Below are 21,127 nucleotides of genomic sequence, written 5' to 3' on the forward strand. Positions count from 1 at the left end.
TCTCAGGGCGTCGCCGCGCGAGGGCCGCTGGGAACTGTAGTCCCACAAGGGAGTCGCAGTCGGGAGGCCGCGCGGCGCGCTGGGAAGTGTAGTGCGGGTGAGGCGGAGCGCAGGGAAATGCCGTTCCGGCGGGAAATGCCGCTCCGCCGCACTGCCTGCTGGGAACTGCAGTCCCACAGCGCTGCCGTGAGGCGAGGCAGTGCGCGGCTATGGCCGTCTGAGAACGGCGTCGGGGCTGAGAGTCCCTTACGAAAGGCCCTAAGAAACCCCGCGGCCGTGCCCGTGCCAAAGCAAGCCGGCACCGATCATCTAACAAGCGGAGAAAACCAAACCAAAGTATCGGTTCCTCTGCTAAGGCCGCAGGTGGGATCACCGTGCAGCTGCGTGTGTTCTCAGAGCTCAGCTTCTTCGTACTTCGATGGCAGGGCTGGTCGTGAAGGGCTGAAACGGAACAAAACACCTTCGGTGCAGCCTTCCAGCCCTGCTCGGCCCTGAGCAGCGCTCAGAAAATCAGCAACACAGCAGGCAGGAAAGCAGGGGCGCAGCTAAGGGCCCGGTTATGGCAGCCCAGGCAGACGTCAGGCACACTGACACGAAGGGCTGCTCTGACACTTTATTTCTTCATTTATAACCGTACATGCAGGAAAGAGCCGCGCCACCTCCCAGAACTCAGACTGCATATCTTTGGTAAAGAGACACACGACAGCTTCATGGGAAAGGTAGGATGGATTTCTGTAAGGCGTAATAGTATTGAGGCTGGTGGGAGAGGAAGGTCTGAGAGCTAGAGCTGTCCATTCTGCAAGCAGTGGAGATGCTTGCCCTGAAGGCCTGCTCCAAGGGCACGCATTTATTCTCCTCAAATCAACAGACAAATTAAAAGAGAAAGAAAAGAGGAGAGAGTTTTAAGTCCCACAGGTATTCCAAAGAGGATAAAAAGCACACAGCATGGCTGGCAACTTGGGTTTTAACCAATGTTTTATGGACAGAGTGCAAATGCAGCACATTTTACCGTATTCCCTGTATAAAGTATTAATGAAGATACTGAAGCTGATAGCTGAGCAGTTGTTTAGTCTGAAAATGCTTTTCCTTTTTTTTTCCCCACTTATGGTAATAAAGATTTCAAAACCGTTCAGCAGGCAGACCCAAAGCACTGCCCTTGCCTGATAACGATGTTTGGAACTCGATTTAGACTCTCCCACTCTTTATCTAATGCCAAAAGATTTGATGCTCCCCAGGGTAAGCTTGCAGTCATTGTAATAAATCCACAAACTCTGACATGGAAGCTACAGGATCTCTAGAAAGAAGGTTAATCAAAAGCAGTACATTGTAAGAAAGCCTACTCGGGAAGAAAGGTCTTGTATAGATGGGGCTGGGTGTTTCTTGGACAAATTATGGCACTAATTACTGTGTAGGAAAAGTGTATAGAGGAGCATGTTATTCTAGCACCTTGTTTCCAAGTAGTTAATAGGGATCGTTGAAGGGATAATGGGGGTGTCCAGCATCTCTTGGTACTGGCTTTCCATTCACCTGTGAAGTAAGCAGACAGACACATGTCAGAAAGATAAAGATCCATTCTTTCTCTCTTTCAAATTCTAATGGTTTCAACTGGTAAATCTTCATATGTCAAATATCTGGGAGATCTTCTTGAGCTTAATCAAGAGTTGTTCCCTCTACTCCTCAGTCCTCTTAGCAATTCTAGAAAGAAATAATTTTTGTAGCCTATAGCAAGAGTCTCTCTTCCAGCTTCTTAGGACTCAAGAACCAAATAGTTAAGCATTTTGCCTGGTAGCCATGACTGAATAACTGCTGCAGTGTGCATGCTTCACAGCACTTTGCAGAAGTCAGCACTTTTGCCCATCTTTTCATGATGGAGCTGATGGACTGCCAGTTTAACATGTGGATCGTACTCTGAAACGCCAGTGTCACTGAACTCTTTCCTAGCACTTTTTAATAACACACCAACTATAAGAACATTTTCATGACTAACCAGTTTTTTTCCAGCTGTAAAATGGGAATACTGAAACTAACATTTGTTGATAATAAAACAAAGACTTTGGGTGGCCCAATGCAGATGTAGGCACACAGAAGTCTCAGTTTCTATGTCCCAATGCTGAGCACACACACACACACACATTGCATTCCTAGGTGTATGAAGTCCACTGCAAAATCCCCATTTACTGGGAGCTGGAGTAAAACCTTGCTCCTAATCTGTGATGTTTGAGGAAATTTATGTGCAGCATCAGCAAGGAGACGCATCTCCACAAGTGAGTAGCATCATTCAGCTCAAACTTATACGAAGCACATAATGGCTGAGTAAAAGTCCTGTTAGACACATGATTGATTTTTATACGTGTGATTTTTACACTACTGTGATGTTCGATATCACTCAAAATGTGATGGGGGCAGAGGCAATCACAGGTACTTTCACATCAAGTATCTTCTAGCAAGTCCCTCTATTAGCTTTCAGATTAAATCCCACATTTCAAAGCGACAGGAATCCTTATTTACAAGAACCAGGGGAGTGTAAGAATAGTCACCTGGGGGCACTCGAGAGCACAAAACCAGGATGCTACGGTTTAATATTCGGCTGGTGGTCAGTTTAAAATAAAGTTAAGGTGAAATGAAACTGTCAGCTGAAGGCAGTACTTAAAACTATGGACAAAACTATCTTCATGTTTTCTCATATGCTTCTGAGAGCCAACAACTGCAAGTTCCTAGAATTCACGTTTCTTATCTCTCCCACCTCCTCCTGTCCCAGTTACTTTCTCCTGCATATTTTCCCTACTCGGATCAGCTCTTCAGGTATCTGTGTTTGCATGTCAAAACAGCAGCTGCCAGAAGCAATGCTGTATACAGCTGTTTCCAGACTACCCCAGGAATCTGAAGGACAAAGGGAGTAAATCAGCAGCGAAGACACTGTAGATCAACAGCAGCAATCAGAAAAGGACAGATTATGTGTACAGCACCACCTCTCCTCCTGTCCTGGCTTGCTAGTCATTCAATTTTGCTTATGTATATTTCTTAGCTTGTGTTTCCAGAAGTTTGGATGTCAGGCTGATACCAGGTATGGCTAAACAATTTCCAGCCTCTATTCTGGTATGATCTGTTCAAATGTAAAACGTCTTGAACTGCCTACATGCAATATAATAGATTCACACCAGACTTAGAGCAAAACAACAAGGTGAAGAGGAGTGGCACAACTATGAAACTCTGTGGTCATGTACCAGCGAGGTAAAGCAAGGGAAAACCGTCTCATCAGTTAGGACACTGCCACATCACACTTTGAAATCCAGACACTATAAATTAGATTCATAAAGGAAACAGGCATGAAAGGTTAGACAGGCATTTTAATTCACAGATGATGAAAATTCTTTCTGATGCGCCTGGAAGGGATGGGCTGGAGACAAAAGGCTCCGCTTGAGATCTTACAGCTAGCATAACATTTCTCTTCTCATCTCGCCTCTTCCTGTCTTATTATCTGTCAGTATGGCAATATCTTTGAAGCCCAGCTGCATCACACTCACACCTTTATCTAGCTGGATGAGCTAGCACTTTGAACTGTATTTCATCTCTTCTCTGTGTGTCATTGATCTGATCACATCTCCCAGCTAACAAAACCACATGCATTGTTCCTGGATAGCCCGAGCCAGGCTATGTTCAAATGCTTTTTGCAGCTTTGTTACCAAAAAACAACTTTGCAGCACGAGTAGGAAAACACTTGAAAGAAACATCCTGTCAGCAGCAGGTGTGTTTGTCACTACCACATTCACACATGAGCAGCTAAGCTGGCAATTTGGTACAAACTCCCAACCCATACGCAAAGAGAATTTTGATTGCAGGGATGTGGGAATTTATATTTACACACACACAAGTCATCCTACAGGTAAAAGCATGGCCTTGAAGCTCTCTTTTCTTTTGAAAAATTATTTCAGCTTAGATACCCTGAAAAGAGGTAATGCTCTAACTCATACGTAGTTCTGACAGGATATAGAAAAAGAAAACTACAGAAAGCCCACATTGTGGCCACATGCACATGGTCAGAAGTAATAGAGAGTGAGGATTTTACCGTAAGCATTGGCACAATGTAACGCCAGTTTTTATTCAGGCTTCCAATATGGCTCATCTCCTCTTCTGTGAGACTGAAATCAAACACCTAAGAACAAAAGCAAGAGCCTTAGTTCAGTAACCGTAACTTTTCATATTGAATTCTGTTGAATTTTGCCTCTTGGTTTTGTTTCCTTTAGAAGCCACAAACATCCCCCTGGGTCATGAATTTCTGCAGAGTGAAATTCCACCCCTCAGCAATCCAGGACAGAACGTATCAGCAGCAGTGACACACTGAACTATTTCAGCATTTAACTTCAGGTGACAGTTAAGAACCAGAGGCAACATGCACACAATCAAAGTAAGCTGCAGTTGCATAATGTTTCTTTTTTGCTTTCAAAAAATACAACCTACAAGCCATATTAGAATTGCAAGATCCTAGTGTTAAAACCCAATGAAAAGTACTGCCAGTTGTTACATTTCAGACACCTTAAGAATCTTTGACTTTGGTAAAAGTCCTGGCCTTGAGCAGAAGGAATTTACACACAGCTCTGAACAGTGGAAGTTCTGCACCTGTAAAAACCCTGGCTTCTAACTGCATTACTTTGTGTTCAGTTTATAAATATGAAGTTGCAAGTAAATAAATTTCACCAGAAACGCTGGAACAAAAGCTTAAAAACAGAAGTGTTCATATCTTTGCCAGTTCTAAACCACCACTAATACTGCACAGCTCTCTTCCACAAAAATGAACAACAGTGGGACTGTTCTTCCAAATGTTCCCTCTAAACCTTGCCTGACTGCGGTGTTCACTGGAGTTTTTTGCACTTTCTGGCAGCATACTGCATCTCAGACTTTGGTTTAATGGAATTAACAGCTGCAGAAACAAATCCTTGCTTAAAAACAAGCCTGCAACCTGCCAGTCTGTCTGATTAAGGGATGAAAAAAAAATCACAGGAGGTGATTCACAGACCCACCGAATTACTGCAAGTCAATGTTCCAATAATTTCTGTACACAAATGCACGATGTTGCTTGAAACTTTCTTGTTTTCCTAACATCTTTAACTTCCCTCCTATGCACACGCATACTTTGACTGGTATAAAGCACGTGCCTCAGACTGTTGTAGCAGGACAGTATGTTACTCACATGAGAGGACACTGCTGAGACTCCCCATCTCTGTCTGAGCTTACCTGGAGATTCTGCAGGATGCGAGCAGGAGTGACGCTTTTGGGGATCGTCACCACTTTACGCTGCGCTTGCCATCTGTGGGGAGGGAAGAGCGAGATTTTCCATGCATGCTGCCCAAGAATCCTGACATTTATTTTGGCTCAACAATTATCAGTGGCAGCAGAGATGGCACTTATGGTTTCTGCAAATAAAATACCCCGAGGAAGACCAACATAGTATTGTATTAAGATGTAGCAAAAGAGCGGCCACCAGACAACTGATGAAAGGAAGATGGCCATTCCTTTGAACAAGCAAACAGTTTTCAGGTGTTGAGCCACAAACCCAAGAAATAGAAAAACGTACATAACAGTTTTACATCAATTCTATCATGACCACCAAAAAATAGTAAAACACACAACACCCCCAAGTGATTTTCTGGTGACTTGAGAACAAAGCCTTCAGCGTGTTCGGCTGGCAGGGTAACTTACTGCTGCCCAAGATTGTTCTAGATACAAAGCCAAACAAAATAATGAGGATAGAAACCCAATGCTACTTGACAAAGTGCTGATCACATTCTGCATATCACTCAACCACCTTGTTTCTCAGTACAGCTTCTGTTACTTGAGCACAAAGCAGCAAACAGTTCTTCACTGTGAAGGAAGGTAAGTCCCTTCCACAGTCTCTTCCTTAGAGCTCTTTTAAATGCAGTAGCAGGAGCTGTAAGGTTCAAGCAACTGGCCACATGCAAATCTAAAACAAGCAGCAGTTGGGTTTGCTTTTGGGCTTTAGCACTTTCTGATTCTAACTCCCCACATAACAGGGGAAAAAACACGTATCCTAAAGTAGATGCCTTCGAGCTTTTGTATTCTGCTTTATTTAAGGCCAGGTCCCAGATGCCACCCTCTCTCGAATGTTACCTGAGGATGATCTGTGCAGGTGACTTCTTGTATTTTTCTGCCAGTTTTTTGATCCCAGGTTCCTCCAGAAGCACAGGCTCATCTGGGTGTTTCCACATGCGATCAGGAGAACCCAGGGGACTGTAGGCAGTAACAACCAGCCCTCGTTTCTGGCAGTGAGCTATCAGCTCATTCTGGGCTAGGTAAGGATGACATTCTACCTATTAAAATGACCGACAAAGAATGGCCAAAGAAAAATGATCAATACAGAGCTCTAAATAAACAGGAGGTCAAAAGCTCAGCAGAATCAAACACATGACAAGAGGTCATTGCAGGTTCTGGAAAACCTTATGAGGCTGTAACTACAAGGAAGATGAAAAATGGCATGGTAGGCTAAGATTCTAGTAAAAGAAAAACAGATTGGTTAACCTTAGAACACTGGATTTATCTCCATGTATCCAGCACATCATCCAACGAGCAAGGGAGCTCTACAGGAGGGATTTAAGTTAGTCCCTCAATCTTTTTTTTTCCTGTAGACTAAATTGATCATCAGAGGAAGAAACAAACTTTTCTGCAGAAGAGTTGTCAACTAAATAGGTGTAATGGCCACGATCATGGATACAGGCCTTTTTCCCATTTAATTCACCTGTCTGGAAGGACTCTGTGTACTCCTGCACACATGGATATACTCCTCCCTGTAGATCAGAAGCTGCACTCCTTGTACTAACCAGGCAGCATTGGTTTTCTTCACTCCCATGGAAAACCAGGAAGGTACACCTCATCCTCATCTCCTCTATTCATCTTACCTGAAGCACAGCTGGTTTGACAGTAGCCACGCTTAATACATCATCAATCTGACGACTGTTGAAGTTTGACAGCCCAATGGCTTTCGCAAGACCTTTTTCTACCAGCTTCTCCATAGCCTTCCAGGTATCCTTGTAGTCAGTGTAGTCGTAACGCATCGTGCCATCGGGATTCTTTGGGAAGAGATTGTCCCCTCGTCTGCAGCATGAAAGGCAAAGTGTAAATACGCAAGGCACGCGATCTCTATGATAGTAGATCTTCACTTAAAGAAACTTTGTTCAAAGTACTCGTAAGAATACCTAAGCTTATGCACAGTTTGGAAGCTGGAGTACAAACTGAGCAAATTTCTCTTCTAAATTCCACGATGAAGACTCAGCCTACAAGAAATTATTTTACACACAGTCTTTCCTATGTAAACTTGTGATATAGTACTTGAAACCTCTTACCTATAGCACACTGCTTGCCTGCAGTGACTACACAAAAAAGTTGAGCCACTGCCTGTGTAACAACAGCCCTTTGATCACAGTGAGGTTGATTAGAGCTGCAACCCAGAAAGTAGCTTGGTTGTTCAGTTTGTTTTTGAGGAAGGGCCTGTTTGGAGCTGTTACCAAAGGGATCTTGGTTTAAGAGTTATGTAGCAGAGACTGAGTGCAAAGCAGCCTGGTATTCCCACTCTTTGGATTCTGCAGCAGTGTCAGCACTGGTGCAAGCTCTGGTTTTCAGAGAAGTCTAAACATGTGCATGTCGCTTGTAGGATGGGTGTGCTTCCAGTTAGTCATACCAACTCAATAAAAGACAAACCAACTAAGCACCCAGAGCCACACACAGGAAGGAGCTGGTTGTGTCAGGTGACAGCAGCACACTACCTGAGGCCTGTGAGGCCTCTGAGTAGCTCATGCTCAGAGAGGTGCCAGCGCTGCCTCATGGCCACTGCACAGCACTGCCAGCCCAGATCTTGAGCCTGTCTTATGTTGCTCTAGCTAAGCAGTGACTGTCGTGCAACAGCAGCTGGGGACCCCGTTCTTGTGCACATCATTTTTGTTTGTACATCTATCCATCTGATAATCATATGAGCCCTCAACCTTGAAAAGAAGTCTCATATGTCAAGAGTAGAAAATGTATCTCTCACTTAATACACGAGACCTAGGGTACTGTGATTCCCATCTGGAAGTCCATGTTAATTTCCATTTAAATAACATCTTCTGCAACATTCCCAGCTCAGTAGGCACTGCAGGTAATCAGGCACTAAAACAGTACAAGTAGAGCTAATGGAAAACTGAGAGTGCACTTCTATCGATGAGAAAGGGTGAAGATCTGAACATTAGTTTTGCCAACGTTTGCCACAACAGCAGCAGTTCAAATAACAATACCTACACAGACATCATTACTTGTGTTCCGTGCTATTATCAAAGCAACCTTCAAATGTTTTTGTCCAAACAACTGTAAAACAAACCTATTTCAAAATAGGGGGAATTTTTCATAGCAGTTCTTCCTCCAGACCAGCCCTGCTAGAAAACACTTCCTCATTCTGTTGTGATGAGGGACACATTTAGAACTGGAGTGTCTTTCATGAATGTTGTATGCTTGGAAAAATTCAGTTCATATGACTAGAAGGGGAAAAACGTTTTAAGGTTGCAAAATAGGCTGAAGCCCTCCGAGTCTGACAGGGTTTCTCCTGGTAAGTGAAGTGTCCATGCAAACAGCTGGGAAGGAATTTTTTTTTCTCTTCTTTTTACTGATTGTTGAAACAGGAAAGAAAAAATAACAGTATCCATGACTACAAGAAAACAAAGCAATGATCACTGCTTCTGGCAGGATTGTAGGATACACGGAATTAGCATTTAATTTCCCCTATTTCCTCAAATCTTAGGATGACTGCAGTTCAGGTGTCATAAGAGGCCATTTTCATTTCCTTCTTACAGACTCCATGACATTGCACGTGCTCAGTTCCAGTACAGTTAATAACTATCAGTGAAAGGTGTTGTCCTCTTTACAAAGTACTTCATTTTCAGTTCATAGATAAGTACAACAAATTCCCAGCCAACTCAAAGAAGAATAATTAAATAGGAACAATAGTTTCTGTGGATGAATGTATCAAATACAAATGAATGCACTGGTTTCAGGTAGAGAGGGGTCTGTATCCATCTGTTGGGCTACAATATAAACCACCCACAAAAGCATCCTGCAGGTAGCTTACACTGGAAGGAAGACACAAATCAGAAAGAAGCTGCTTAGGACAGAATGCCAACCACTTATGTAAAACTGGGGCTTCTGCATCCTGTGCCCTTTGCAGGCTGAACTTACTCAAAGGCATGGGGCCAGTGCATGAGGTACAGATCCAGGTAATCCAGTTTCAAATCTGCAAGTGTTTTTCTTAGTGCTGGCTCCACATCTTCTGGGTGGTGCTTGGTATTCCACAGCTTTGATGTTACAAACACGTCCTCCCTTTTAATAACCTTTAAGAAAGGGAGGAGAGCACAATTTACCAGAGAGAGCTGAGACAGAACAGCAGCAATTCCCCAAATATCTTTACAAGTTTAAATAAGTTAACGTGTGGAACCTACAAACTAAACCTTTCAGAAACGTGCTAGATGGAGAAAAGGGAAATACACACATATGTGAGCCCATCCCCAAATACATCAAACACTGAGCAATTCCCTACAAGTTCTGACACAACAAAGCAACCCCTCCACACACTGCAAACAAATTCAAGAGTTAAAGCCACTACTCAGCATAAATGAAAGATTACTTGGTTTATTCACGTGTACATTCTGCAATTTCTGTTAAACAATTCACAGTCAAGGCACAACCAGCTCACTTGCCACATTCATCACGTTATAAACCGAGAATGTTTCTCAAAGGAAGGATGTGGGAAAATAAACAAGCAGTTTCCCCAAACCTCTGCACTTGAATTTCTAAGTTCCGGGAGGAACGCACCAAGAACTGAATGGCTCATATCAGAAGGATAAGACCCAGAAATTGCATCAAATAGAAATATGGGTATTTAGGAAGCGTGAAATGTGAAATGGAGATCATGTCTGACACGCTGAAGTCATCAGAAGGCATCTCTTACTGACCAAATTACACTCAAGTCGACTGTGTATAGGAATGATTAATTCCTTCATTTCTCTCCTCCAGCCATTCAGTTATTTGTGGATCACGTATCAGCTCTTGTGTTCAACAAGCAAAGCGTTCTAAAAATTCTTTAGTTAGCTAATGCAAACTGAGTAAAAATAGTCCTGTGCTTCTCCATAGTAGCTGCCAGTATCTAAAGGGTGCAAAGGAATCCCTGGGGCAAGCTGAAAGCAGCCTCTCTGCAGCTAAGCACCTAACAAAGAGATTGCCCCACAGCAATGGGCAGAGGACCAGAGAAGAAGGAACACAAGAACTTTCATTCCAGGGGCTCTGAGGCCATTTGCATAACTCTTCTGGCCCCTCGGGCAAACAGGAGCAAAAGGATGACTTGAAGATTTCACCTGAGATAATTCATAGGAATGTCAGTTACATTCCATTACGGCCATGAAGCTCAGTGCAGGCCCTAAAGTCACAGCTACCAAACCTTCAAATGCAGCCACTGTTTAAAAAAAATCAGCAGTCACTGAATTTGCTGCAGCTACCCAGCACTGCACAACACTCTGAACTGGTAAAGTAAATTCTCCCCTATTTTCTATTATAACTGTTGATTCTGGCAACCTCTCTTTTTTGAATCCATGAATTAGCTGTTGGATGGGGAGGTGTTTATCTGGGAATTCAAAAAAGGCATTTTCTCTAAGCTTCCTTGCAAGTATTCCAGGCAATCATTCCTCCTCCCGACAGCCAGGATGATTCCAGAGTAGAGAAAGCCCTCTTTCATGCCTGCCCTGGTTAATAGCAAACAGCTGGGACCAGAAGGAAAAGCCACAGACATTCACAGTCTGCTCTTTCGGGTCACATCTGTAAATTCTGATATAACATACAGTCACGGGGTTCTTGTGCTTTTACCTTGTTGGGCCCGAGGCATTCCTGGAAAGCATCGCCGATCTCTGCTTCATTGCTGTAAGCTGCTGCACAGTCAATGTGGCGATAACCCACGCTTAGGGCATATTTCACTGCTTCTTTCACCTGTAATCACAAACAGATTACCAAGTACGACCAGTGGCAAGGAACACAACTGAAACAAATTGCTGAGGACTTAATGAGCAACACTGCCAAAGTACAGAGCTACAGAAGCCCAAGCAGAATAGGTAAGAGTGCCCTATGGCACAGCCTTTGTGAGCAAAGAGCCGGGTGCTAGCAGACACTCCAAGAGTAAGGTGAGAATGGACCATGCATGCAGGGCAAGCATGGAAGAACTTACTGCACGGAATGGAAATTCATTCTTGGCTATAGCTGCCACACGTTTGTTACATATGAGAGGAGCTGTAAGAAACAATTTTCAAACAGACATTTATCAAGACAGTCGCAGTGGAACTAAGCGGCCAATCAATCGTTAGCCAAGCTTGAAAGGTACAAGCTCTCCCCTAGTAAAAGGAAAGCCAGGTTTCTAATTCTGTAATTTCCAGAGCTCAGTTTGGTTCAACTATTTACCTTCTAAGATAAGGCCACTTTATGGCACATTTTTCTTCTGTGTCTTGTTCTCACTGATTGAGCAACAGCAGTCACTATACTGGTGGTTATTAACCCATGGCCTGCATGAATCTCCTGCTGGTGCTCAACTTCACATTTTGATTTACACACTTCTGACAAAGAAGGTACTGCCACCAGCCAGAATGGCTGGAACCAAGGCACCACACTTTGCATGTGTTTCTGCTGTTGAAAGCTCTAACAAAGCACAAGTACAAAGTATATAGTCACATGCTGGCATTAGATACGGAGCAAGGCTAGAAAACAAAGAGGGAAACACAGAATGGCATCTCATCCAGGATGTGTAAGTGGCTTTTGAGTAGAGGTTTTCAATGAAAATTGTAAATATCTGATTGTGTAAGCATGAAGAAATTAGTCTTGTGTCACCATCTCCCTTTAAACAGAGAGAGCATTAAGTGAAATCCATTCTATTTAACTTCCAGTGGTCGGTATGCACACATTCTCTGTTCACCTCTTAAGGATTTCTATACACTGCTCTTCCCAGACCTGTCTCCAGTCTCGTGAGACTGATGGAGATTAAGTTGCTCTTTGTCTGAGGCTTGATGTGATAGGGCACTCATCTAGTTAGAGATATTAAAAACATGTCAACAAGGGCTGGAGCCTGATTGCTTTCTTTCAGCTCAAGTACCAGCATTTTCAATTTTAAAGCTAACAAAGTGATTAAAATCAACTACAGACTCTTGCTTTCAGATCTCTCTTCTGCTGGTGAATTTCATTTGCTTTTCCTGTCAAGAACTGCAGTAAAAGCAGACACAGGATATTCTGACTACATTCTTTGGCATTTTGAGAGGAAAAGTGGAACTCAGACTAGTTGCCCTTAGCCAGAATGACAAAGCACTTCTACTACAGCAGTGAAATCAGCTCTTCCTTTCTCTGGCAGGATGTATTTACAGTCCTTCTTTCACTTTGACAAGACATTTCTCAGAAGGTTACTGGGAAGTCAAGGTCACAAGAACTCTGAAATCACTTGGGACAGACTAAAGGCTTTTAAAGCTGAATATCCCCCTGCATAAAGGCGGAAGTCAAGGGGAAGAAGCACGCTCTGTTTAAATTGGGGTGTGCCCACCCTCCTTTTTATTTTTGAAAGCATAGCAGAAAGGAAAGGGAAACCAGCATGGGGTTTTTCTGAACTAATCTCTCATTTCCTCTATCACGTATTGGTTTTTATTTTATAAATCCAAGCAGGAACAAAATTTGCCATAAAACTTTATGGCACCACTTGCAGAAAACCAGGGGCAAGGCACTCCAAATGCCTCTGGAAAGTTATAAAAATAGAGGCCATATTTCAGTATCAGCATTTTCATCTATTTCTAGCATTGAAAAACTAGAACCACTCACATAACTACGGTTTGGATCTGGGCACAATTTTCACTCGTGCAAACTATTCTCAGTCTACTCAGACTTTCCCATCTGAACTGAGAAGTCCTGTTCCGTGCAAAAGGCAAATAATCAAGAGCAAGTGTATAAATAAGAACTTCTTTGAGGCACTTAACTAATAGAAGGATGTGAGTGTAAGAAGAGTACTTTGTTTCAAGAGAAAGTTTTTGTATTGTTGACATGTAGGTACATGCATTTCCTGGGGTGGGGAAGACTCAGCATAATGCTGAGATTCAAATGCCTCAGGATATTTTGTGTTGTATGGTAATAACAGCCAGAGGATCCTTTCAGCTTTCCTTTAGTGCAGCCTGTGGAAGGAGCAATTACTGAATTAATTTTCCTTTCGTTGGTTGAGTCAGACAGCTTAAGTAAAAACAGATCATCAGGCCACGTGATATTCAGGTGCAGTATGACCCAACAGTTTGCTGCAAAGGAAGGAACTCAGACCACCATATGAATGGTAGCTTGCAGTTCCCCAAAGCAGCAAGTTATGCCTCCTATACCTCGGATATATAATCCAAGTTCTTCCCTCAACATATCCCAGTAGTAGAGAATTTGTGCTCCCACGTGCAGGATAGGATTCTCTAGATACTCTGGCAAGGTTTTCAGGACCTAAGCAGTCTCCTCCACAACTGCAGTTCTGTCACAAGATGCCCAGCCTGACTGGTTTTCTGAGGTATGCATTTCCTCTTCTGGCTCTCCTGAACTTTCACACAGAAATACAGCCCCCCTCAGCCCCACATCTCCTGTCCCAGCAGAGCCAGCCTCTGTCACAGCACATGAGGCCGTTCCATCCTCCAGGCTGGAAGTGTGGCCCACTTGTGAAAAGAAAACATTAAAGGATTACAGCTCCACTGCTAATAGTCAGTGCCACTGATATTCCTGATGCTCCAGTCTCAAAGGACTTTTGTCTTTGGACCCATTCATGCTACTGCTCAGAAGCTTTTGTATTGTATTCACTTCCACTCAATAGCTCTCCATCATGTTCCTATGGTAACATCTAAAACAAATTTCTCTTCTGAGCATTTAATCATGTAAAGCAAAAAAACTTAATGCTATTCTAAATTATCTCCTGTTATTCTAAATAATCTCTAATAGATTCAGTAGTTCTTTTACTCTCTGATCTCACCTTCTATGAAACTGGGGCTGCAGTGGTACTTTTGTCCTGGATTGCTGAGATCTGGCTTCAAGTTGAAGGATTCTTTAGGATCAGTAATTATAATGGCAATGATAAAGAAATTAATCAACAGAATGAGGTCAAGACTGAAAAACAGCTTGGCAAAGAAAATAACTGCAACCTGCAAAATATTTACTTGAAATAATTCAAAAGCAATCTGCTTCCTCTCTTGCTCCTAATTAAGCCCTTGTACAAAAGGGACTTTGATAAGTAGGGTGTATTTGGGAGTGGGCTGCATCGAATACAAAGATGATTCTGCCTGTGTGGGTCTCTGGCCCTTGGTCTTTAATTCACAATCAGTTCTCTCCCTGTACTCCATCACACCCTTTCAGAAGTAAACCATTCGGATGCTCTGCCAAATTGCTACTGCTTCTGAATCTGATAAATGTCCATTAAAAATGAAAAGGATGCAAACAATTTCCAAGAGTGATAAACAAGAACTTATTTATTCCATAGGAATAGCAGCATCTTCTGTAACTCTGGCTATTTTATACATTTTCTAGATTATGCCTTCAATACACTCAAGGAACACATCCTTGAAGGCAGTAATTGTTCCACAGTCGTGACCCCCATTCACTTCCGTTGGACCCCAGGTAGATCTAAGCAGCAGATCCCTGCTGGCTTCAGCTGCTGGCAGTGCTGCTTAGGATTGCAAAATCTACCTGAGATAGGCTTATATTAAGCACAAGCAGGATCTTTCTTGGCTGTAAGACTGCACTTTCCTCAGGACAGTTATTGCACAAAGTAACACGCTGATATTTTGTTTGTTTAGTTTCAGGCATTTGTTTTAGTACAATGCACATTAAACTACCTTGGGTCTGCAGAAATTCATCCACTACATTCCTGCTTATTAATAAATGTAATGCAGCTGATGTGACAGAGCTGAACATTCACCCTCATCCTCATTTAGCAAGCTGACAGAGCTCACACTGCCTTGGGTTCCACATCATTACAGCTTCCGTTCCAAACAGAACCACTGTCCTGACAATTGTTTGGGCAGGAAACATAGTAAGAAGGTGACTCTGAATAGATGTAATTTTTATAGCTGGTTTCCCACCTTTTCCTCCAGCTGGCAAGAAAGAATAGCACAAGGGGTCATCTCAAGAAGGCCTTCTGAGCTTTCCATCTGTCACAGGCACTGTTCCACCTGACTTACTCCTGTAACTATCGTGAAGCTAACATGAAAGCATAAGCAAGATACATGTTTACTGACATGCAGTGGTACACAAAGTCCAAAAGGCATTAAAAGAAGAATACCAATTAAGAAATCCTCCAAAGAAGACGACACTCCTGCTACACTCTGTGTATACCTGCTGTGAAAGGCAAGGTCTGCCCTCGGAATTTATCTTTTAACTAAATTAAAAAGAAAGGAAAAGACAGACAAGGGAAAGTATTACAACAGGAGGCACAGTCCACAGCATGCAAACATTCCTACAGACAGTCTGCAATAAAACACAGACTTGTTTCCAAGTCTGCCATTTGCCATTTCATTGAATTTAGAAACAGAGTGGCTCTCTAATGACGCGTTAGCCATCACAGCCTGAAAGGAAGGTGACCCAAACAAGTTCTGAGTTCTGCTGCTAAACACAGACAGACCACACAAATAAGACTTACTGCAACAACTAGAGCTCTTGCCTCCCAAAATAATCCTTTCAACTGAGTCACCAGATCAAGCCAGAGGGATGCCTGGTCAGACTGCAGCCTAAAGATTACAAAGGCAGGCACCATACTGTAACTACAGCACTAATTGGTCTCTTCCTGGATTCATCTCCCAGAGCACCACTGTCTGAGGTCTGGTTTAATGAGTCTTAAGAGATCTACTACTGCTGCTGCTGCTGTCTTGAAGCCTCTCACATGCATCTCAGTCCAGGATCCAGGTCTCAGACCCAGGACCTTCAGAAGAAGTGCACAAAATGCAAACAGCAGGTGAGAGCACACGATGCTGATGTGTGGTTTGTTCCCTACTTACTTGGCCAGGTTCACTTTTCCAGGTTCCCAGTCCTATGAGAGGGATCTTCTGCCCATTGTAGAGTGCAGCAAAGTCACATCCTGCAGACATTTTTGCTTCAAGAAGAAAAAGAGCAAATTGAGTTTTTGCAGCAATTCAGTAGATTACATAAAATGCCCTTTCTATACAAGAGTAAATAAATAAAATCACACAGGTCTTGATAATGCTTTAGTTATTACACTGGAACAAAGGTGAAGCAAGGTCTTCTCAACTTCTAGTGGTACAAACCAGACCTATTACCTTACAGCTATAAAAGAGACTAGAAAGAAAGACTCTTTATTCCTATTCTTTTATCTCTTTCTCAGTGCACAGCTGTGAGTTTTCTCCCACTTGAGAAGTACATACAATCTCTCCCTTCCAAATCAGCTGTAAGCATTGATGATACAGAAAGAAGCAAGGCCATGGGACTTCTGCACAAAGTCTTTCTCTTTTACCAACTCCCTACTGGCTGACTGAGGAAAAAGCTCTAATTACTGCTGCAGTTGGTGATAAACACATATTTTTAAGTAATTCTGACACATCAATATAAACAGCCATGTGCAAAAAAGCAGTAGGTCTTTATGTGTTTACACATTTTGAACCCCAAAATGACTTTGTCATCCTGCTCTTTTCCATCTCCTTGCTCAAGTGGTAAGGGATGCTATCTTTTAAAGAGCTGAAAAGTCTCCTGTTCCCATACTGTGGAAATCTGCCTGTGGACTCTGCTGGCAATTTGACAAGAAGAACTCAACTTACCTAAGATGCAGTTCAAGCACAGACAATATAACAACTAGTATTGCTATCACAGAAGGTAACAGTAATACTGATTTATCACAAATTCACAAGGGAGTAGCATTCTTCTATTACTAAAGGGAGAATATGAAAATACTGCACAAGGTAAACATCACTTTGGGCTTGGGCTTCTGTCATGCTTAACACCAGGACATGCATGCATTTTCCATGTGAAATGCAATACACCCCGGCAGGACCTTCCATTACCTGTTGCTGGCGTTACAGCTGCTGCAGACAGTAACCTGCCCATAGATTTTATCAAAGAGGAGGCTTTTATACTGTGTCCCAACATCCTCCCAATCTATCTTTCTGGCCGAACTGTTAAAAACAAACCACATTCAGGATGAGCTCCAAAGGCAGCCAGCTGACTTCAGCAGAAGATGAGGAAGTTACTTCTCAATTTTAGCTGTGTCCAAACTCCTGAATGCTATTTACTTAAACACACACAGACAAGAACAAGAGTGGAAGAACACAATGCTGGCTAAATGGCTGACTATGCAGGAGGAATGTATATCTTCAAAGAGAAGCCTTCACACAGAATACTGCTCCGAAACAGCCTTCTCCATAATGCTGTTACCACCTTTCTCCTACAGATAAGCACCTACTGATAGATGCCCTTACACAGAAAGTTTATATTTTCAATTTCTCACTCAGCTTCTCAAGCTACGTGTTTTGAGATGGAGGTCCCCAGCACTGTTATCCTATGTAGGTCCAGGCTCAAGCAGCATTGTACCTCACACACAGCATGGCCTTCATGCTGCACACACCTCACAGATGCAGGATGTGCTCAGCAGAACAGAGCAGCACGCAGGCAGCTCCCACTTGGTACCTGTCATTAGGCCACCTGCATGGCCTTGCCTTTATCTCACAGAGCAGGAAGTTCTCCCGTGAGCAGTACAGTTCTCTGTTTGGCAGTACAAGTGAGTTGTTTTCTTGTAAGAGAATCCTGTAACAGCTCCAGTAACCAAAACAACGGGCCTACACAGCACACTGCATGTGTCATGGACAGCTGCTTGATGCTGTGCACACAGGGTGCCCAGCAGGTGAAGGAATGTCTCATTACCCACACAATTTGCCTTCTTTATAGGGCTATAAATGCGATAAACAGCACTTGAGATACTACTTTGCTGAGTCTGAGTGCCTTTCCTATTGGGATTGCAATGGCCCAACACCTTCTGGTACAGAATAGTCGGACAAATCAGCCTGGATTTGCACTGGGATACATTCAGTCCGAATGGTGGTATAAAGGCAGTCATCAGACTGCTGGTGTGTGTCCATTTTGGGGAGGGGCTATAGAAAAGTCAGAATAGGACGCTAACATTCTCTTCTGTGCCGAAGATTTGCACGGCCATTTTGTTGCCAGCTGTGCACAGCTGGGTCCACCTTACCTGGATTAAGCTGCCTGCATGATTCTGACATCACGCAATGCAACCAAGGCCTGGGGGCTTTCACATTCATGCTGCCCTGCAGCACCATACACCAGGCATGTGCTCCACACTGCCGTGTTGTGCAATCATCTTAAACGTAACACTTCACCCAGAAGACAAGGTGCACGCGTTTAATTGCTAACTAACATCAGTGTGTTCTGTGGAACCATTCGCTTCATGTAATATCGTTGTACATTAAACTGCAGTGAGAGCAGAGCTGCGGACTTGGGAAGAATGGAAACGCTACAAGAAAACACTTATTAATAGTTTCCACTCAGATTCTTTCCCTAATGAGGAGACGCAAAGTGTCCATGACCCGTTGTCAGTCTGCTCATTATAAGGCAGCGAGGTGCTTTTAAGAAGGGAGAAAATACAAGCAAATACAAAAAAAAGAAGGTACAGCTGGTACAAGTGAGATACAGCTCCTATTCCCACACACTGACAAGAAGGAGAATAACACAAAGCAATGCGTGCAGGAGGCTGCATTCGTAACACGGGAAGCGCAAACTACGCCCGTCCATCCACCCACACTCACAGCCCGCCGTTAACCGAAGCCACGAGCCTTCTGCCTGCAAAACAGCGCGTACTACGGCAGCAGCGCACACGGACGTGTATCGCTAAAACCGCAACAACGTCCCCTGCCCGGCCCCGCCCCTCCCCCCGGCCCGAGGGCAGCCCCGCGCTCGGCTCCCCGCAGCCATGCCCGGTGGGCGCAGCGCGTGGGGCGGCGGGAGGCGCCTCGGCGCAGCGCGCCGCACTCACCGCACCGCCGCACGATCGGCCGCCGACGCCGCTCTGCGCTTCCGCTTCCGGCCGCCAGCGGGCAGCGCGGGCCGGCGCTGTGCGGGGCGCCGCTCTCAAACAGCGTTTGTGGGTCCCGTGCGCGGCCGGGAGCGGGGCTTGGTGATCCCTTCCCGCTCTGATAGTCTGTGCTGGTGTTTGTTTTGTGGGCAGTCCTAATTATCGAGGATTCAGGGAACGCACCGTGGCATGGGGGTTGGACTCGATGATCTCTGGAGGTCCCTTCCAACCCCTACAATTCTGTGATTCTGTGATTTACAAGCATTTGATTTTAGCTTTCGTACTCAAAGGTGCATAAAGAAGTGCCACTTCCTGAGGAGACATCAGGCTCCTGCTGCAGGTGCACAAGAATGCACTTCCTTATTTGCACAAGAAGGCTGCAAGCAAAATTAAAGCAGAATGACTACATCTGCGTATGTGCAGCCCTGCTGGTGCAGTCACAACTTGCAGTGATTTCAGCGGGAACAGAATTGGGTCTGTGGCTGATGGCTGCTCTAGGCTTGCAGCATCCTAAACACCTCTAAGGAATACTAGAATCAGCTTTGGCGTTTACTCCAGGCTTCCATTTTTGCAGTTTATAAACTATATATGTGAATAGTTCAAAAAGAATAGTGAGATTGTATCAGAGTAAGGCAAAGCATACATCTAACAAGGCTCTGAGGAGCCTGCTGCTTTTCTAGAAAGATTGTCCTGCTGCAGATTCTTTCTGACTTCAACTGCTCGGGAGACTTAAAAGCACAAAGGTTAATTAATCTCTTGGGCACTCACATGACCAGACTTTCCTGGCGCAGCCTGTCCTGACATAACGCAGGAGGTGGAAGGAGGGCACAGAAAAGACAATACAAAAGTAAGAGAGGAAATGGAACATTGGGGAAGAATAAAATGGGAAGGGAAAACTGATGGATTTCATTTATTTTTTGAGACTTTGCCAATCAGGAATCCATTGGAAAATCTTAATAAAATCAAAAATTCCTGAATTATATTAATATCACATATGAAATTTTACCAAACCTCAGCTTCCAGTAACTGGAAATAAAATAGAAAAGGTAATGGAGGGTAAAATGGCTTGCCATCAAAAAGCAGACACCATCAAGACATGTGGTAATAAAGTATGTTAATAACCAAATTTTAAGAAGAGAGCTGTGTAGGAAGGAAGAGGCTGTGCAGGACATTTTGACCTAGAAACACAGTCTTTGCTTGGGCAAAACAAGGAAAATGAAATACGTGCCTTGTATGTTTAATGATAGGTAATTGTTTTCATTACAAGTAGCGTGCAGCAGCTGCTTGTGCATGAATGCCCAGAGGCCTGGGAACACCTATCTGTTGCCTTACGAATTTTTGCATGTATTATGTTAAAATGTCCCCACACATACAGGATTTTAGTCATACTGGGCTCCAGGAATATTGTGTGTACAGTGAGGTCAGTGTGCTCAGAATTCATCGGGCTTTATATATAGGTGGAGATGAGCTCTGCAGAGCATTTACAGGCATGCAGGGATCAGCTCTGCTGTACGAGAGCTGTGCGTCTGCTTCAGGGCATGCTAAAGGCACAAACCCAAAGCAAAGTGTATCGTGGTAGCCCTACAAAATGGGTGTTATGCATGGAAGTGTGACAAATGAGCACAATGAGCACAAGAAAGCCAATACTGCTTTGTGTGCTGGCAATATGCTGGAGTTGTGGGAGACAGCCTTGTTGTAGAGCTGTTAATTAGGACTGCCTGGCCTTCCAGGGTAACCCCTTCCCGTGTGCCTGAGCTGCAGCAGTATCTCAGTTTACAGACCTCAGTTCTCCTTACCACACGAAGTTAAGAAAGTAACAGCAGGTAGATTTGACCCCACACCTGTATGGCACTGAACGCGCACTGCTTTGTTAATAGGCCTGACTTTACTGAAGTCAGTGACAAACTCCCATTCACCTAAATGGCAAACGCCAGCTGGATCTCATTCTTCCTCTCCGTCTCTGATGACTCCTAATTATTGCGGCTTGGTTCTATTGAGGTATTAAAGCCATTTCTCGTAACAAGCCACCTGACT

The 21,127-nt window shown here is 43.8% G+C and overlaps 1 protein-coding gene across 2 annotated transcripts; it reads right to left on the reverse strand.

Annotated features, from left to right (window-relative positions):
- Positions 1 to 598: 598 nt before the first annotated feature.
- On the reverse strand, positions 599 to 19,184 carry AKR1A1 (aldo-keto reductase family 1 member A1). Of its 2 annotated transcripts, none has more exons than XM_052666996.1 (9): positions 19,055 to 19,184; positions 16,056 to 16,150; positions 10,891 to 11,010; positions 9,214 to 9,365; positions 6,912 to 7,107; positions 6,127 to 6,326; positions 5,233 to 5,305; positions 4,067 to 4,153; positions 599 to 1,527 (listed from the first exon to the last, which is right to left on the reverse strand). In XM_052666996.1, the coding sequence occupies exons 2-9, from the start codon at positions 16,143 to 16,145 to the stop codon at positions 1,462 to 1,464; spliced, it is 984 nt and encodes a 327-aa protein (XP_052522956.1). In that variant the 5' UTR covers positions 16,146 to 16,150; positions 19,055 to 19,184; the 3' UTR covers positions 599 to 1,461. The 2 variants fall into 2 exon arrangements, with proteins under 2 accessions (XP_052522956.1, XP_052522955.1); XM_052666995.1 differs by lacking the exon at positions 19,055 to 19,184 and adding an exon at positions 17,073 to 17,092.
- Positions 19,185 to 21,127: the final 1,943 nt, after the last annotated feature.

The sequence above is a fragment of the Tympanuchus pallidicinctus genome, unplaced genomic scaffold (genome assembly GCF_026119805.1).
Source record: "Tympanuchus pallidicinctus isolate F22 unplaced genomic scaffold, pur_lepc_1.0 scaffold7, whole genome shotgun sequence".
Lineage (NCBI taxonomy): Eukaryota > Metazoa > Chordata > Aves > Galliformes > Phasianidae > Tympanuchus > Tympanuchus pallidicinctus.

Coding starts and splice junctions, on each gene's coding strand:
- AKR1A1 (XM_052666996.1), bottom strand. CDS start 16,145: ATGTCTGCAGGATGTGACTTTGCTGCACTCTACAATGGGCAGAAGATC. Junction 11,011..16,055: donor GGAAAAGTGAACCTGGCCAA/GTAAGTAGGGAA, acceptor TTGTGATTACAG/GTGAAAGAAGCAGTGAAATA. Junction 9,366..10,890: donor AATGCCTCGGGCCCAACAAG/GTAAAAGCACAA, acceptor CCTTTCTTAAAG/GTTATTAAAAGGGAGGACGT.